The sequence below is a fragment of the Pristis pectinata genome, chromosome 10, assembly GCF_009764475.1.
Source record: "Pristis pectinata isolate sPriPec2 chromosome 10, sPriPec2.1.pri, whole genome shotgun sequence".
NCBI lineage: Eukaryota > Metazoa > Chordata > Chondrichthyes > Rhinopristiformes > Pristidae > Pristis > Pristis pectinata.
This window is the reverse complement of record NC_067414.1, coordinates 8,017,030-8,037,324: the sequence shown is the minus strand read 5'-3', so window position 1 is coordinate 8,037,324 and position 20,295 is coordinate 8,017,030. Positions and strand designations below refer to the sequence as shown.

The window sequence follows — 20,295 nt, the reverse complement described above, 5'->3', positions numbered from 1 at the left end:
TTTTTCTTATTGCTGTCGTTGTTGTAAACCTGCACATTGGCTTAGAGCATTTGAGAACCGTTTAGTAGAATTTTTGTGGGGAATGATCCAATGTCCTGCTGATATCCCAGCAAGTGATCGATGGAATCCTTTAAAACGGTGGAAAATGCTCTCAACGTTATTTTTGGTGACATCTCTCCCCAGTCACCTGGGCAGGCGTGGTGAGCACAGGTTGAACACAGATCCGATTTTAAATTCTTCACCCCTTTAGTCTGATTCGAGATTTAAACGATATCGTCAAGTTTCCCTGTAATTTGCTGTTATCACTACATAATCATATGTAGGTTTTTTTAATTATTATTATAATTATTTATTGGTTTATTCTTCTCACATGTACCGAGATACAGTAAAAGCTTTTGATTTGCATGCCATCCATACAGATTACGACATATATAATTACGTTGAGGGAGTAAAAAGAAAAACAGAATGCAGAATATAGTGTGACAGTTACAGAGAAAGTGCAGTGCAGGTAGACAAATAAAGTGCAAGGGCCACAACGAGGTAGACTGCGAGATCAAGAGTTCATCTTTAGCATACAAGAGGCCCGTTCAAGAGTCTGATGACAGCGGGATAGAAGCTGTCCTTGAGCCTGGTGGTGCATGCTTTCAGGCTTTTGTATCTTCTGCCCGACAGGAGAAGGGAGAAGAGAGAATGACTGAGAAGGGAAAAGTCAAATAAATTAATCTTCACTGACACAGAACCTTGTTTCATAGAGGGACCAGTTATATACAGGGCACCAAATTTGATTGAAGTAGGAAATCCAGGCTGAGACTTTGCTGTGGTTCTATTGGATCACTATTTCGTAGAAAGTCCCTTCTTTGGTGACAGGGTAACACAGCTTGTAGAGCTGCTGTCTCACAGCTCTGGAGACCAAGGTTCAATCCTGACTCCGGGTGTTGTCTGTGGGGAGCTTCCTGTGACTGTGTGGAATTCCTCCAGATGCTCGGATTTCGCCCACGTTCCAGAGGTGTGTGGGTTGGTAGGTTAATTGGCCACTGTAAATTGTGCCCAGTATTTAGGTGAGGGGTAGAATCTAGGGGGAGTTGACGAGAATGGGGGGAGAATAAAAAATGGGATCAATGTAGAATTAGTGTCTACAGGTTGGTTGGTGTAGACTTGGTGGACCGAGGGGCCTGTTTCTGTGCTGCATGACTATGAAGTATTAAACTAATGCTTCACCAACATATTAATGGATGTAAAGTATCCCATTACACTATCAAACAAAGGTAAGAGCGTTCATCTGATACCCCAGCCAAAAATGATCACTTAACCAACTTCACCAAAGCAGCTGCTCAGTTTAGGTTCCACCAGAGCCAATCAATTTCACATCTAGTTCCAGTCTTGGTCTAAACATAGACCAGGAGCTGACGTCTAGCCGCAAGTTGAGAGTGATCACCCTGGACATCAAAGCAGCATTTGACAGATTGTGTCAATAATGAGCTCCAGTGAAATTGAAGGCATTGATGATGAGGGGGTAAACTTTCCTGTTCTAGGGTCAGAGCCATCACAAAGGAGGTTAATCATCTGCTGCGGGAGTGAGTAAACTCATTTAGAGGCTTTCTCAATGACCATTGTAATGTCAGTGGTACAGATGTCCACAGATGATCTGACAATTTTTAACTTCATTTATAACTCCTCAGGTAATATTGTGGTCCATGCCCACATGCAGAGAGAGGGAGACTGCTTTAGCTGATTAGTGGCAAGTAATGCTCATGCCACATATATCCCGGGCAATGATAATCTCCCTCAAGAGACATGAAACAGCAGTACCATTGGAGAACCTCCCACCATCTAGAGGAAAGAAATTTGGCATTTCCCTGTCGACCATCACCAGTTTTTATCAATGCATCATAGAAAGCATCCTATCTAGATGCATCACGGCTTGGTGTGGCAACTGCTCTGCCTGGGACCGCAAGAAACTGCAGAGAGTTGTGGACACAGCTCAGCACATCACGGAAACCAGCCTCCCCTCCATTGACTCTGTCTATACCTCTCGTTGCCTTGGTAAAGCAGCCAGCATAATCAAAGACCCCACCCACCCCGGACATTGTCCCTTCTCCCCCCTCTCATCGGGCAGAAGATAAAAAGCCTGAAAGCACATACCACCAGGCTCAAGGACAGCTTCTACCCTGCTGTTATAAGACATTGAACCGTTCCCTAGTACGATAAGATCTACCTTATTGTGACCTTGCACCTTACTGTCCACCTGCACTGCACTTTCTCTGTAACTGCAACACTTGATTCTGCATTCTGTTATTATTTTCCCTTGTACTACCTCAATGCATTGATGTAATGAATTGATCTGTATGAACAGTATGCAAGACAAGTTTTTCACTGTATCTTGGTACATGTGACAATAATAAACTAAACGAAACTCAACTAAACCATTGACCAGACTGGACCAGCAGCTACAAGAGCAGGTCGGAGGCTGGGGGTTCTGTACTGAACCTCTCTGTCATTCATTAGAAGAGCAATGAAATAAATCTTCCCCTGGCTCAGTGTAACAAAACTCAAGGGACTTAACGCAATCGGTTCACTGGTTGAACACCTCATGAGTTGACCTCTGCTGTCAATCTGTGCTTTCAGCAGAACAGCCAAGATTTCTTCAAGTCAAGGACACCAGGTTCATTTCCAAGTTACCCTCCGAGTCATACTCTCTCCTCACTTGAAGATATGTTGCTGTTCCTTCATCGTTGTCCACACCCTGGAACGTTCAACCTTTGTGTGGGAGCACCTTTGTCACAGAAAGGGCAGTTGCCTGGATTGGAGAGCATGTCTTATGAGGATAGGTTGAGTGAGCTCGGGCTTTTCTCTTTGGAGAGAAGGAGGATGAGAGGTGACTTGATAGAGGTGTACAAGATGATAAGAGGTATCGATCGAAGGGAGCACGTGGTATCCGCGGGCACCACGGTTGAGTTCTGCTATTGATGGGCCCCTCAGGGGATCGCGTGTGTCGTGGACGGTGAGAATGCGATTGTGTGTCCAGCGGGTGTTCTTCTCTGCTGTGTTGCGTTAGCATTTCACAGCTGTTAGTTAGCGTTGTTGCTGTAGTTATGTAGATGCTTAGTTTGTTTTCTTCTTTTTCTGTATTAGTTGTGGTATTTTGACACTGGTTGTCCTTTTGTAGTGCTTTTAGCTAATAAACGTTTATATTTTTTAAAAAAGGAGGCATAGATCGAGTGGACAGTCAGAGACTTTTTCCCAGGGCGACAATGGCTAACACGAGGGGACATAATTTTAAGGTGATTGGAGGAAGGTATAAGGGGGATGTCAGGATAAGTTTTTTACACAGAGAGTGGTGGGTGCATGGAATGCACTGCCGGCAGAGGTTGTGGGGGCAGATACATTAGGGACATTTAAGAGACTCTTAGATAGACACATGAATGATAGAGAAATGGAGGGCTATGTGGGAGGGAAGGGTTAGATAGATCTTAGAGCAGGATAAAACATCGGCATAACATTGTGGGCCGAAGGGCCTGTACTGTGCTGTAGTGTTCTATGTTCGGTGGATGTGGTGGGCTGAAGGGCCTTTTTCTGTGCTGTATGACACAGACTGCAGTTGTTCAGGATGGTAACTGTCTAGCACCAGCTCGAGGCCACCAGAAATGGACAACTAAAGCTAGTGCTGCCCACAGTCTGAGACTGCATTAAAATACAAGGTTATTTACTTCTCCTATTGCTGTCTCTTTGTGTTGTGAATAAAAGGGGCCATTTTAACCCCATCTGACAACCACTTAAAATTGACCAGCTTACTTCATATCAGAGGCTGAGGGGAGCTCCCTGTTCCAAATTTTCAGATTACATAAAATATCTTTATTAGTCACATGTACATCGAAACACACAGTGAAATGCATCTTTAATCTGCTCCCTCGATGAACACACATGCAATACTTCAGAGAAGAATCACATTCTCACCGTCTACGACACACGCGATCCCCTGAGGGGCCCGTCGATAGCGGAACTCATGGTGCCCAGGGGAAACCCTGGTGGTCACAGAGTGAATGTGCAAAGTCCACACAGACAGCGCCCGAGGTCAGGATCGAACCGGGGTCTCTGGAGCTGTGAGGCAGCAGCACCAACTGCTGTGTTGCCCTGGTAACCCACACAGTTACAAACTGAATGGGTAAGACCGTAGCTGGGTTTCCCTGTTGATTTTTGGAGATGTGTAGAGTGAATTAGGCTGGGAGATGTGCTGGGAAGGACAGGGTTTGAGTCTTTCTGGCTGTTCAGGACCATTATATTAGAGCAAACAACTGGAGTTATGTTTTTCTCCAAGAGTGCTGCCATCCAAAGATTCACTTGGCAAAGGACTTGCTTCCTGGACAACTGAAAGTCTCCCACTGAGCTGTGTCCACGTGCCTTGGTAGTCAGCACAGCTTCCTGTCTCACTGGGGGCTTGTAGACAGGAAGATGTGGATATGAAGGATCAAGATCCAAAGGTCACCCTATGTGTCTGCGCATCTGAGCATGCCTGTGGTTGTCCTTTCAATCCTCCCTGTCCTCTCCAGAGCAAAGAAAAACGGCCCAAATTCCCCACTCTGCAATTCGAAAACTTCATTAAAAAAAAGAACCTTTCTTCAGTGAAGCAAAATAAACTATTTCCACAGAGGCCATGGCAAATATTAACCTAGATATGAACCTATAACCTATAAGGGGCATGTCAGGGGTAAGTTTTTTACACAGGGAGTGGTGGGTGTGTGGAAGGCACTGCTGGCAGAGGTTGTGGAGCAGATACATTAGGGACATTTAAGAGACTCTTAGACACATGAATGATAGAGAAATGGGGGGCTATGTGGGAGGGAAGGGTTAGATAGATCTTAGAGCAGGATAAAATGTCGGCACAACATCCTGGGCCAAAGGGCCTGTACTGTGCTGTAATGTTCTATGTTCTAAATCTGGATTTTCCTTTTCCTTTATGTTTCTTCACCGTTTAGTTTTCTGCATTGATTTTTCTATTTATTTCCAGGTGAGTAAATTTCCGTGCAAAAAAACTGCAAGACATACATTGTCAGCTGCACTTCCTAAACACGATTTATTCTTTTATTTGGCTCCAGGGAGTAGACTTATGCAAGTTAATGGAAGCTGGTCACTTTATCTGTGAAGCACTCAACAGGAAGACCAACTCGAAAGTGGCTCAAGCTTGTTACAAGCCTTGACACAGACATCTGAAATGCACTGAAGAGATTTCATGTTGCAAGTACTTAAGCCATAATATTTAATGTTAATATTAAATTCAATATTGCACTGGATTCCTTCCAATAATGTAATGTGCCATGGTGTATCACATCATACCTTTGCATTTTATGTGAGAATACTCAAGTGGAATATGGTGACAGAATGAATAGAATTTGATGCCAGCATTTATCTTCTGTAATACACCATTGTTCTGGTAGCTCTGTTTATCAAATGGTTCAGGAGCAGATGAACAAGACATTCTAACAGAGTCTAATAGTTAAAACCTTCAGCTTTGTGGCTGAGGGGCCTGCCTTTAAGAAGGTGGATGGAATTCTGATAGGTTGGAATTGGAATTAGTTTATTATTGTCACTTGTACCGAGGTACAGTGAAAAACTTGTCTTGCATACCATTCATACAGATCAATTCATTACACAGTGCATTGAGGTAGTACAAGGGAAAACAATAACAGAATGCAGAGTAAAGTGTCACAGCTACAGAGAAAGTGCAGTGCAGGTAGACAATAAGGTGCAAAGTCATAGCGAGATAGATTGTGAGGTCATCTTATTGTACTAGGGAACTGTTCAATAGTCTTATAACAGCGGGATAGAAGCTGTCCTTGTGCCTGGTGGTATGTGCTTTCAGGCTTTTGTATCTTCTACCCAATAGGAGAGGGGAAAAGGGTGTATGACCGTGGTGGGTGAGATCTTTGAATATGCTGGCTGTTACTTTCGGAGTATTACGAAACATTCCGGACATTTGGATGTGGTGTGGCCCAGTCTGGAATGCATCCCCACTGACGTCGAAGTCAAAGTTGAGTTTATTGTGATATGCACAAGCACATGTAAAACTTATTTGCAGCAGCATCACAGGCACATAGCATCAGATAAGCAGCATTCAGAAGAAAAACGTAAATTAAACAATTTCTACAAGAAAGAAAATAATTAGAACAAAAAGGAACAAAGTCCATTGTAGTGCAAAAGTGATCAATTTTGTCATAGTGTTGCTATACTGAGGCAGTGATTAGGGTTGTGCAGGTTGGTTCAAGAACCGAATGGTTGAAGGGAAATAGCTGTTTCTGAACCTGGTGGTGTGGGACTTCAGGCTCCTGTACCTCCTGCCCGATGGTAGCTGTGAGAAGATGGCACGGCCCACATGGTGGGGATCTTTGGTGATGGATGTTGCCTTCTTGGGGCAGCACCTCCTGTAGATACCACTGATGGTGGGGAGGGATGTACCTGTGATGTATTGGGCTGAGTCCACTACTCTCTGCAGCTTCTTAATGTTCCTGTAAAGTAGATTATTTAATTACTAATTTGTGCATGAGATGAGTGCAAAATCCTGTTCAGATTTGATAAAGCAGTTTCCCAGGACTGTGAAATTAATGGATTTAATTTTTTCACTTGTGGTGAGATATTTGTTTCCTGTGGTTGTTTCTTTCCAGATCCATTCTAAAGAAGCTAAAATTGAGTAACAGCTCAGCACATGTCCAGCATTGTTGTTGCAATTTTGGCTGATCCACTGAGGTGTTGTTAAAGTTGTTGGAGATCAGGGTTTGCAATCTTCACAGCTCTCAGTACATAGCCAGTTTGCAATTCAGATATGAGAGGTACAAAATGCACTGGGCTTGTCTTAAGCATTCCAGACACTATTGCAGTGTCCTTGATTGTTGACAATATGATTTATGAAGCCCTGTCTTCAAGGTATTTGTTCCAGGACATTCTCTCTTCTCCCCCCACTCCCATCAGGCAGAGGATACAAAAGTCTGAAAGCACATACCACCAGGCTCAACGACAGCTTCTATCCCGCTGTTAGAAGACTATTGAACAGTTCCCTAGTACGAGAAGATGTTGACCTCACAATCTACCTTGTTGTGACCTTGCACCTTATTGTCTACCTGCACTGCACTTTCTCTGTAGCTGTGACACTTTATTCTGCATTCTGTATTGTTTTCCCTTGTACTACCTCAATGCACTGTGTAATGAATTGATCTGTACGAACGGTATGCAAGACAAGATTTTCACTGTACCTCGATACAAACCAATTCCAATTCCAATTCAATTTTAGCGATTGATCTAAAGTTGTACTGAGGCATGCCAAGTGGAGTTTGTGGCCTGTTTATTGACCACTGAATTATGATTGTTTCTGGTCACCACATTGAAAGATGGATGTGATTACACTGTAGGGGATGTTGAGGACATTTACCAGGCTATGAAAATGGAGGGTCAAATACCAGGGGTGTAAAGTCATTGATAGAAAGATTGGGAAGAAGGAGAGGGATACTTTTTCAACCATAGGGGTATGAAAGGGTAGGAGAGGCAGAAAACTGACAGCAGAGCTCATAGGCTGACCACAAGCTGATAAAATTCAACCAGTTTCCTATCATTCAGCATACAATATGGTCCTGGCTACATATTCCAAAATATGCTCCAATGCTTGCAGTGTACAAGAGCGTCATTCACACAGAGGACTCAGGACTACTGGAACAGTGCAGGAAGTAGACAGTCAGTGTTTGATGAAATTCCATTGTGTAATGCATAAAAACGTTGCACTGTACGATTTCTAGGTCCTGATGGCTGTCGAGCATCTCCAGAAGAATCCAAATTGTGACAACAGGACCAAAATTATGTCCCTTTTTTTATCTATGTTGTTAGTACAAAATTCTGATACTGTAAAATAGACAGAGCAAAGCATCCTCTGAGATCCTGTGTAGTGTTATCCTGAGTCACTGAAAATAATGAAGATTTTTGTCATACTTTTGAATAGTGAAAAACAGTCCCACCGAGACTATAGTCTGAGATATTAGTAATTGCTCTGTCTTTGATTTTGCTTCTTTATAGACGGTACATAACAATCAATTAGTTATCCTTTTGAGTAATTGCTAAACCCTTCAGTTTGAGTGGAGGTGGAGAGGATGTTTCCATGGGTGGGAGAGTCTAGGATCCGAGGGCACAGCCTCAGAATAAAGGGACATCCCTTCAGAACTGAGAGGAGAGGGAATTTCTTCAGCCGGAGGGTGGTGAATCTGTGGCATTCGTTGCCACAGAGAGTGGTGGAGGACAATTTAAGACAGAGATTTGATAGGTTCTTGATTGGTCAGGGGGTTAAGGGTTACACGGAGAAGGCAGGAGAATGGGGTTGAAAAAATCAGCCATGATTGAATGGCGGAGCAGACTCGATGGGCGGAATGGCCTAATTCTGCTCCTCTACTTTGAGTACACCAAAGTTCACCAAAGTCTCTACTTTGGTGTACTGCTGGAGTATTGGTTTCAATTCTGGTCTCCCCATTTACAGGAAGGACGTGGAGGCTTTAAAGAGGGTGCAGAAGAGGTTTACCAGGACGGTGCCTGGATTACAGGGCTTGTGCCATAAGGAGAGGTTGGACAAACTGGGGTTGTTTTCTCTGGAGCGGCGAAGGCTGAGGGGAGATCTGATGGAGGTTTATAAGATTATGAGAGGCAGGCATAAATAGAGTAGACAGCCGGTATCTTTTTCCCAGGATTGAAATGTCTAATACCAGAGGGCATGCATTTAAGCTGAGAGGGGGTAAGTTCAAAGGAGATGTGTGGGGTAAGTTTTTTACACAGAGAGTGGTGGGTGCCTGGATTGCGCTGTCAGGGGTGGTGGTGGAGGCAGATACGATAGAGGCGTTTAAGAGGCTCTTAGATGGGCACATGGACATGCAGGGAATGGAGGGATGTGGGCATTGTGTAGGCAAAAGGGATTAGTTTAGTTGAGCATTTGGTTCCTAATTTAATTAGTTTGGTACAACATTGTGGGCTGAAGGGCCCGTTCCTGTGCTGTACTGTTCTATGTTCCATGTCCTACATCTTATGGTCTTACGGCTCACACCCATTGTATTGGAAATCCGTGCACCCCTCCTGCTTTTGTGAGTTGTGGGAGAGATCTGGGCCAGCAGCAGCCAGTCAGATTTTGAATATTGTAAAGAAGGGACAAATGGATGAAGGAGAATCAGTTGGAAATTAGTTTAAGTTCGGAGTTTGTTTGAAGGGAGAGAAATCAAACATTGCTGTTGCTTTGCATATTTGCTCACTATGAAATAAAGCAGCCAAATGATTAAGCATCATCTCACAGGTCATTTCTCTGCCTTCGGAGAGGTTTAGGAAGTACGTGTGGAAAAGCAGGAATATTTAGTTCTTATCACGGTAAATTTACATCCGCTGGTGATGTTATCTTTCAGACAGGAGGCAAGCAGTGTGAGTCAAATCCTGAGAGAGAAAGGTGCTTACAGGAGGGGATTAATACAGTGTAATGGAAAAAATATCAGCAACGGTCCCAAATTGAAGTTACCATTTCCAAGCATGTTACTATGGATCCAAAAAGAACCCACCTTCCTTTGTTCAAGGCAGCTTCTCAACTGACAACTGTAGGCTTTGGTGGCAAGCTGTATCTGTTATATAGAGCCCCAAAACCATGTGTTATTGTTAGCTCCAATTACACAGCCATTTTCTGATCACCACAGAGTGTTGGGGACCTGCTCCCTGTTTTGTAGTATTGTGTTCATAGCCTGAGGTACATATAAAATGCTATGTTAATGATATTACTAAACAACATCAATGCAAGTTGTTCTGTTTCCCATTTTCTGAAAGCAAGTGAAAGAAGATCTGCCAAATACTTTGTCTACGTAGGAGCCCTAGATGTGCCTATATGTGAACCATATATTTTACTGTCACGTCCTTGCTATTCACCTGATTCTCAGGGCATTGTTCTCACACTAGTGCCATGTGTTCAACTCATCACACAATGTTACGGAGAGGTTCCTATGAGAATAACTTACATCTAAGATAGAATCTATTACTGTGTATCTGTAGCCTTAACTTTTTGAGCTTTAATCTATTTAACATGAAAGCTTTAAACTTCAAATTTTTGCACTTGTACGGAGGATTTAAGTTCAGTAAAATTACTGTGTTTGTGCCGCATTGTCATGTGAACTAATGTACACTTTCTAATAAAGACCAACTTAAGTCAGTGGACACTTGGGTGATGATGACTATTGGTAATACAAGCAAAGTCAAAGTCGAGTTTATTGTAACATGCACAAGTACACGTATGCACAGGTGCAATGAAAAACTTACTTGCAGCAGCATCACAGGTACATAACATCAGATAAACAGCATTTACGAGAAAAACATAAATTTATCATCAATTATACACAAGAAAGATCACAATTAGAATAAAAAATAACAACCCCACCCTCCATCTAGCCCCCCTTCACCCATCTTTGTCCCCCTCCCCTTCCTGGCTCCATCTAGCCACTTCACACACAGGTTTCCCCCCCCCCGCGCCCCAGACTTCCCCACCTCACCCCCTATCAGGCACGGTAGTGTAGCGGTTAGCGTAACGCTATTACAGCGCCAGCGACCCGGGTTCAATTCCGGCCGCTGTCTGTAAGGAATTTGCACGTTCTCCATGTGTCTGCATGGGTTTCCTCCAGGTGCTCCGGTTTCCTCCCACATTCCAAAGAAGTACAGGTTAGGAAGTTGTGGGCATGCTATGTTGGCGCCGGAAGCGTGGCGACACTTGCGGGCTGCCCCCAGAACACTCTATGCAAAAGATGCATTTCACTGTGTGTTTCGATGTACATATGACTAATAAAGATATCTTATCTTAACTGCCATACACCTCTTCCCTAATGGTTCCCATTCTCACCTCCTTTATTTAACACAAGCACTGGGAGCCCTTTGTGTTCCTGCTTATCTCCCTCCAGCAGCCACCTCCAATCTTCAGCCTCCCCTCCTCCCACCTCACTCCATCTGCCTCTCTCTCTCACTCTCACTCTCTCTCTCTCTCTCTCTCTGCCTCCATCTATCATCCACCAGCCACTGTCTCCCAACTCCACCCCCCCCCCCCGCTCCCCTCCCCTACCTGACACTACCTGCCCATCATCTTACACCCCTCCTCAGTCCACCAATCGCCTTGGACTCCTGTCTCACTACACCCCCTCCCCTCTTTATACCGGCCATCTCCCCTCTCAGTCCTGATGCAGGATTTCAACCTGAAACATCGACAATTTCCTTCCCCCCACAGATGCTGCTTGACCGGCTGAGTTCCTGCAGCAGATTGCCTGTTGCTCCAAAACAAAACGAAGTCCATTTTAGTGCAAGGTGGTCATAGTGTTCTAAACTGTAGTGATTAGGGTTTTGCTGGATGGTACAAGGTGCGGGACTTCAGGCTTCTGTACCTCCTGCCCAGTGGTAGCTGCTGATTCCACAAGGGCTCCACTTCTGAGAACTATCCGTAAGTTGATTTCTACATAAGTCAGAAATGGCCATTTTCTATAGTAACCTGTATGGTAACGCTCTGCAAACAATTATAATTTAATTTCATTGAATAATCACCCGGGCACTACCCACAATTAAACTAATGGAACATATATGCTATATCCAGTCATTAATGAATACCATGAAACATTTTGTTGTTATCAATACTATCTTGAAGTATGCTTTAAAAATGCATGGGAGAGTAATGGTGGATTTCCATAAGTCAGGTCAGGCCATCTGTAACCCAGAGAACCCTTGTCCCAGGTAATCCATTACATGGTCCACGACCCTCTCCTACCAGATTCCTTCTTCTTAAGCCCTTTGCCTCTTCTACCAATCACCTCGCAGCTTCTTACATCACTCCTGTTCATCCCCCTCCCCCACCCATCTACCTTCCCCCTCCCACCTAGACTCACTTATTGCCTACCAGCCTGTGCTCCTCCCCCTCCCCCTGACCACCTTATTCTGCCTTCTGCCCTCTTCCTTTCCAGTCCTGATGAAGGCTCTCGACCCGAAATGTCGAACTGTTTATTTCCCTCCACAGACGCTGCCCGACCTGCTGAGTTCCTCCAGCACTTTGTGTGTGTTAATCCATTACAGGATAAGGTAATGGCATAGGAATTTAGTAAGATAATGAGCTGATGGAAGTAACTTGTGCATTGGCTAATAGCATTGTGAAACTTGTGGAAACAAAGGTGTCACAAACCAGCAACAAAAGAAACACACTGAGCATGATTCAGTGTTAAAAACTATTTTATTAATCACTACTTATGATAATACGTAAAATAAAAGTTAAAAAAAATGTTAGTATGTTAGAATTCAAAAGTGTTAAACCTCGAACGTTAACCCCAAAACTAAACTCGTCGTGTGTGTGTGTGACAAAGTCCAAAACTCCCAGTTCCTGAATGGTTCTTAAAGTTCAGTTCCGCAAGCCATAAGGTGAAACATGAACAAGGGCTTCTTCAACAACCACCGTTGTCTGAAGATAAGATGTAGATGTAGAAAAACATAGAGAGAGTACATATGAAATCCAAATGTTCCACGATGGAACCCAAACGACACTCCAGTGTTTACTCGGTAGTGACTTCCTCACCCCGAAAAGCATCCGAACCGTGGTCGTCCACATACAAATACCTGTTTCCTTCTACAGGTCAGCAACAAAGTGAACTCCACCGGATTACTTCCAACTTCCATACATGGATTTCAGTGGCAAACACAGTTATTGTTTCTCATCCATCGATAGAGAAAACAAGCAGGCTGGTGTCTCTCTCCCTTCTCTCTCTCTCTTTCTTCTTCTTCTTCTTCTGACTTCTTCAACAACGTCATTACGTCCTTTATCTTCTATTGACGTAAGCACACCCCACACACACATACACACACACTCTCTATCTTAAAGGGACTTTCACTGAGTCCGTAACAAAGGGGATAATATATTGATGTACATCTTTAAAACATCCTTGACAACAATTTTTCAATCCCAAAAATACAGGAGAAGTAAAAGTGACTGTATAAAAATTCTGCAAACAGCTGGAGGCCTTAAACAGACAGAAAATGAATTACTAATTTGGAAGAACTTGATTTAACAAAAAGACAGTATGATTTCCAACTGTCAAGTCATGCCAGATGGATTTGATTTCATGGATGGAACAGTAGGATTGATAAAAGTACTGCAGCCCCTGTTATGTTTCTGAATGTTTAGAAGGCATTTATAATAAGTTTATTAGCAAAGCTGGTTTGGTGTAACTGCCAGAACTGTGCTGTAAGCAATTTAAGGGTCTAAGATTTCACATGTAATCTGAGGCAATTGGAATCTGCAAACTGGGTCCATTGCAGTTGGGTTTGGTATTGGCCATGTGTTTGCATATGAGCATGCTTTCAGAAAGAATTACCAGGTAACAATCCATGAACCCCATCCCACGGTATTGTGGAGAACCTTCCCTCCAGGTTCCCCAGTGAATGAAGGAGACCACTCAGAACGTAACGCTATTACAGCACCAGCCACCCGAGTCATTCTCTCTTCTCTCCTCTCCCATCAGGCAGAAGATACAAGACCCTGAGGGCACGTACCACCAGGCTCAAGGACAGCTTCTATCCCACAGTAATAAGACTATTGAATGGTTCCCTTATACAATGAGATGGACTCTTGACCTCACAATCTACCTTGTTATGACCTTGCACCTTATTGTCTCCCTGCACTGCACTTCCCTGTAGCTGTGACACTTTACTCTGTATTCTGTTATTGTTTTTACCCTGTACTACATCAATGTACTGTGTAATGAATTGATCTGTACGAACGGTATACAACAAAATTTTTTCACTGTACCTCGCTACAAGTGACAATAATAAACCAATACCAATACTTGACAAAATGTTGTTTAGGCCACAGCTGGAGTACTGTGTACACTTCATGTTTTCCACACTGTGATTGCATTGGAGAGGGTGCAGAGGAGATTCACCAGGATTTTGCCTGGGATGGAGCATTTTAGTTATGAGGAGAGACACTATTGGCTGTGTTTGTTTTCCTTGGGCCGAGGGGGACCTAACAGAGGTACACAGAATTATGAGAGGCATAGACGGGATAAAGAGTGAGAAACATTTCCTCATTGCAGAGGTGTATAAAACCAATGGCCTTAGGTCCAGGGTACAGGAAAGATGTTTTACAGGGGAACCGAAAACATAGAACATTACAGCACAGTACAGGCCTTTTGGCCCACAATGTTGTGCCGACATTTTACCCTGCTCTAAGATCGATCTAACCCTTCCCTCCCACATAGCCCTCCATTTCTCTATCATTCATGTATCCATCAAGAGACTCTTAAATGTCCCTAATGTATCTGCCCCCACAACCTCTGCCGGCAGTGCGTTTCACGCACCCACCACCCTCTGTGTAAAAAGGTTACCCCTGACATTCATCAAAAGTAGCAGAATACAGAGTAAAGTGTCACAGCTACAGAGGAAGTGCAGTGTAGATAGACAATAAGGAGCAAGGTCATACCAAGGTAGATTGTGAGGTTTGTGGCTGCTTCACCAAGGCAGCGAGAGGTATAGACAGAGTCCATGGAGGGGAGGTTCCGTGATGTGCTGAACTGTGTCCACAACTCTCTGGGATGTGAGGAAGAATTTTTTTTACCCAGGGAGAGGTCGGAATCTGGAACACACTGCCTGACGGGATGGTGGAGGCAGAGACTCTTTAAGAAGTATCCAGACACGTCAAGGCAGAGAAGGTTACAGACTAAGTGTAGGAAAATGGGATTCGTATGGACAGGTATTCAATCATCTTATTGGACAAGTTGGAGAATAGACCAGTTTTTGGGTCGTATAACTTTATAGCCCAATGTGATATATCACATTCCATACAGAATTAAATTCCTCTGCCTGTGTTTATCCCTGTTGGTTCCCTTTGCAATTAGATCTTTGTCCAGCTTGTTCTTTGTAACGCTTAATTACCACAGAACTGATCGTTTAATTTTGAAATCCATCCAAATGATCCACAACACTTGGAGAAAATGCCTTTATGATCTTGAAATCTGTTTTTTCTAATTTTGCAAAATTGTTTAAATGTTACTAATTAAAAGAAACACCGGCATTTATATGGCATTGTCTCACATCTGCCAGGTGGGTTATTTTGAACTTCCAAACATGGTGAAATGCTCGGAGCAGCAATGGGCTCAGTCTTGCCTGAGGAGACTTTGTACTTGTGTGGCAGGTTATGCTGCTGCCTCCCAGCTCCAGTTCGATCCTGGTTCCTGGTGTTGTCCGTGTGGAGTTTGCATGCTCTTCCTGTAACACCGTGAACTTCCCCTGGCTGCTTCAGTTTTCTGCCACCTTGCAAAGATGTACTGGTAGGTTAACTGGAAAATTGCCTCTAATATAGGTTAGTGGCAAAAGAAACAAGGGGTGGGGTGGTGAGAGGGAATGGGTTACAGAGAAATAACAGGAGAAATAAGACTGGGATCTGGGAGCTGGAAGGGATCCGATGGGCTGAATGGCCTCCTTCTGTGTCACAATGAGTACTGGAGCTCTTGCGTATTTGAATTCCCAAAATTCCCATGGAAAACAGCATCAGGATCCCAGAAAATATAATTTTCCTTATCTCCCAACCCATGTTTATACGACCAGTTACCCTGTATTTTTAATGGACATCGAAATAACAAGGTTATAGACCTGAAATGCTAAATCTGGTTCTGCCCCCATTCATGCTGCCTGACCACATGGATATTTATCATCCTCTAATACGTAGAGGCTGCAGAGGGTTGTAGACTCAAGACGGGCACAACCCTCCCCACCATCGAGGACATCTTCAAGGGGCGGTGCCTCAAGAAGGCGGCATCCATCATTAAGTACCCTCACCAGCTGGGACATGCCCTCTTCATGTTACTACCATCGGGGAGGAGGTACAGGAGCCTGAAGACCCACATTCAACGATTCAGGAACACCTTCTTCCCCTCCGCCATCAGATTTCTGAACGGTCCATGAACCCGTGGACACTACCTGATTATTTTTTTTTGCACTATTTATTTATTTTTGTAATTTATAGTAATTTTAAGTCTTTGCACTGTGCTGCTGCCGCAGAACAACAAATTTCACGTCATATGTCAGTGATAATAAATTTGATTCTGATTCTTTCCAGCATTTTCTGTTTTTTTTCAGAATTTCACCACCTGAGGTATTCTTCTTTTATACCTTCAGTGGGAGGGATTGTGATAGAAATGTTGGTCAGTATTCCAGTAAGCACCTCGACAGAACTGTATCAGAACTGTCCGTTCCTGCTGTGAGCTGTCCCTCTGTGACATTGGCTCAGGTTTACTCTTTCCATTAGTATAGCCTGACCTGCCGGGCATGTCCTACGGCCCTGTATTTAACAACCATTTCACGTTCCTTTATCTGTATCCTCACCCTCACTCCCTTGTCTCATAGCTTTTGCTCCTCTTTTTCTGTTTCAAACTGCTCCCATTAACCTATCAACCAGATAATTTCTTCACCTTGACCTCTCAATCTGCCTCATCATGGGCCTTGCACCTTATTGTCTGCCTGCACTGCACTTCCTCTGTAGCTGTGACAATTTATTCTGCATTCTAAGATAAGATTTCTTTATTAGTTACATGTACATCGAAACACACAGTGAAATGCATCTTTTGTGTAGTGTTCTGGGGGCAGCCCACAGGTGTCGCCACGCTTCCAGCGCCAACATAGCATGCCCACAACTTCCTAACCTGTCCGTCTTTGGAATGTGGGAGGAAACCAGAGCACCCGGAGGAAACCCACGCAGACACGGGGAGAACATACAAACTCCTTACAGACAGTGGTCGGAATTGACCCTGGGTCGCTGGCGCTGTAATAGCATCACGCTAACCGCTACACTACCGTGCCTGCCCCTGTTATTCTATTATTGCTTTTCCCTTTGTACTACCTCAATGTACTGATGTAATGAAATGATCTGTATGGATGGCATGCAAAACAATGTTTTTCACTGTAATAAACCAATTTATCAATTTACCTTATCTCCATGGCAGCTATTGCTTCACCTGATAGAGATATTCCCTTTTTCCAATCCATGCATCTCCCACCTTCTCTGTGACCTGAAGCTATCGTGATTTCTGTCCTGATGCAGGGTTTCAACCCAAAACGTCAACGGTTCCTTTCCTCCCACAGATGCTGCTCGACCCGCTGAGTTCTTTCAGCAGGTTGTTTGCTGCTCTTGACTTCTCTCTTTCCCTGTTCTGATAAAGGATCTTTGACCTGAAATGTGAACTCTGTTTCTCTCCTCACAGGTGCTGACTGATTGGTAAATTGGTAAATTGGTTTATCATTGTCACTTGTACCAAGGTACAGTGAAAAAACTTGTCTTGCATACCATTAGAACCATAGAACACTACAGCACAGAAAACAGGCAATTCGGCCCTTCTAGTCTGTGCTGAAACATTATTCCGCTAGTCCCATTGACCTGCACCCAGTCCAGAGCCCTCCAGACCTCTCCCATCCATGTATCTATCCAATTTATTCTTAAAACTCAAGAGTGAGCCTGCATTTACTACATCAGATGGCAGCCCGTTCCACCACTCTCTAAGTGAAGAAGTTCCCCCTAATGTTCCCCCTAAACCTTTCCCCTTTCACCCTAAAGCCATGTCCTCTCGTACTTATCTCTCCTAATCTAGGTGGAAAGAGCCTACTCGCATTAACTCTGACTATACCCCTCATAATTTTGTAAGCCTCTATCAAATCTCCCCTCATTCTTCTGCGCTCCAAGGAATAAAGTCCTAACCTGTTCAATCTTTCCCTGTAACTCAACTCCTGAAGACCCGGCAACGTTCTTGTAAATCTCCTCTGCACTCTTTCAATCTTACTGATATCCTTCCTATAGTTAGATGACCAGAACTGCACACAATTCTCCAAATTTGGCCTCACCAATGTCTTATACAACCTCACCATAACATCCCAACTCCTATACTCAGTACTTTGATTTATGAATGCCAGGATGCCAAAAGCTTTCTTTACAACCCTGTCTACCTGTGACGCCACTTTCAGGATATTATGTATCTGAACTCCCAGATCCCTTTGTTCCTCCGCACTCCTCAGTGCCCTACCATTTACCGTGTATGTCCTACCTTGACTTGTCCTTCCAAAATGCAACACCTCATACTTGTCTGCATTAAATTCCATCTGCCATTTTCTGGCCCATTCTTCCAGTTGGTCTAGATCCCTCTGCAATCTTTGAAAGCCTCCCTCGCTGTCCACTACACCTCTAATCTTAGTGTCATCAGCAAACTTGCTGATCCAATTTACCACATTATCATCAAGATCATTGATATAGACAACAAACAACAATGGCCCCAGATATTCATACAGATCAATTCATTGCAACAGTGCATTGAGGTAGTACAAGGTAAAAACAATGGAGTGCAGAATAAAGTGTTGCAGTACAGAGAAAGTGCAGTGCAGGTAGACAGTAAGGTGCAAAGCCACAATGAGGTAGATTGTGAGGTCAAGAGTCCATCTTCTCATACTAGGGAACCATCTAATATGCTGTTATAAATTGGTATTGTATTGATTTATTACTGTCAATTGTACCGAGGTACAGTGAAAAACTTGTCTTGCATACCGATTGTACAGGACAATTCATTACACAGTACAGTTACATTGAGTTAGTACAGAGTGCATTGAGGTTGTACAGGTAAAAACAATAACAGTACAGAGTAAAGTGTCACAGCTACAGAGAAAGTGCAGTGCAGGTAGACAGTAAGGTGCAAGGTCACAACAAGGTAGATTGTGAGGTCAGAGTCCATCTCATTCTTTTAGGGAACCGTTCAATAGTTTTATCACAATGGAGTAGAAGCTGTCCTTGAGCCTGGTGGTACGTGCCCTCAGGCTCTTGTATCTTCTACCTAATGGAAGAGGAGAGAAGAGAGAATGACGCGGGTGGGTGGGGTCTTTGATTATGCTGGCTGCTTCACCAAGACAACGAGAGGTAAAGACAGAGTCCAAGGAGGGGAGGCTGGTTTCTGTGATGCACTGAGCTGTGTAAATAGCTCTCTGCAGTTTCTTATGGTCCCGGGCAGAGCAGTTGCCTTACCAAGCCGTAATACGTGCAGATAGGATGCTTTCTATCGTGCATCGATAGGTGAGAGTTAAAGGGGACAAACCGAATTTCTTTAGCCTCCTGAGGAAGTAGAGGCACTGGTGAGTTTCTATCTCTCATGTGTCAGTTTGAATCTGAGTCCCTTGACCTTCGAGCTATTTGCTAATAGGAAATCATGAACCTGAAACGCCAACTCTGTTTCTCTGTTCACTGCTCCCTCCTGGATGGGTTGAGTGTTTCCAACATTTTCTGTTTTCAGTTCAAGTTCCCAACATTAGATGGCACTGTGTCAGACAGTCAGCGGTTAAAATTATTCTCTCAGTATGAAGCAGGACTCAGGTGGGAATAGAATTGCTGGGAGAAAGTAGAACATCACCATTAGCCTGTCCTGGTCCAAACAGGTAGATGTCATGGCCAAGAAAGTCTCCTCTACTTCCTCAGGAGGCTAAGGAAATTCAGCATGTCCTCTTTGACCCTCTCCAATTTTTATCGATCCACCATAGAAACCATCCTATCTGGATGCATCACGGCTTGGTACGGCAACTGCTTTGCCTGAGACCGCAAGAAGCTGCAGAGAATTGTGGACACAGCCCAGCACATCACAGACACCAGCATCCCCTCCATGGACTCTTGTCTACACTTCTTGCTGCCTCGGTAAAGCAGCCAGCATAATCCAAGACCTCACCCACCCCGGACATTCTCTCTTCTCCCCTCTCCCATCAGGCAGAAGATAAAAAACCTGAAAGCACATACAGTACCACCAGGCACAAGGACAGCTTCTATCCCGCTGTTATAAGGCTATTGAACGGTCCCTTTGTACGGTAAGATTGACCTCACAATCTACCTCGTTATGACCTTGCAACTTATTGTCTCCCTGCACTGCACTTTCTCTGTTACTGTAACACTTCATTCTGCATTCTGTTATAGTTTTCTCTTATGCTACCTCAATGCACTGATGTGATGAAATGATCTGTATGAATGTCATGCAAAACAAAGTTTTTCACTGTACCTTGGTACACGTGACAATAATAAACTAGTTTTACAATGTACTATTTACTCTAATAGTGGGGAAGTGAAGAGATTGTTCATCTAAATGGAATGTTGAATGAGAAGGCAATGGATGCATCACCCTGGCTGTTGCTGAGAGACAGGGGAAACCATTCCAAAGTACATTACCATGTGGTGCAAGAGGGCCAGGCCTTGCTAAAGAGATGAAGGTAACGGAC

At 43.8% G+C, this 20,295-nt stretch overlaps 1 protein-coding gene across 1 annotated transcript in view; it reads left to right on the top strand.

Moving 5' to 3' along the window:
- Positions 1-5,334, top strand: part of hmgcll1 (3-hydroxymethyl-3-methylglutaryl-CoA lyase-like 1) — a 79,315-nt gene extending 73,981 nt beyond the window's left edge. The window contains 1 exon segment of the mRNA XM_052024415.1: positions 5,094-5,334. Coding sequence (XP_051880375.1) covers positions 5,094-5,195 — 102 coding nt within the window. The 3' untranslated portion in view covers positions 5,196-5,334.
- Positions 5,335-20,295: the final 14,961 nt, after the last annotated feature.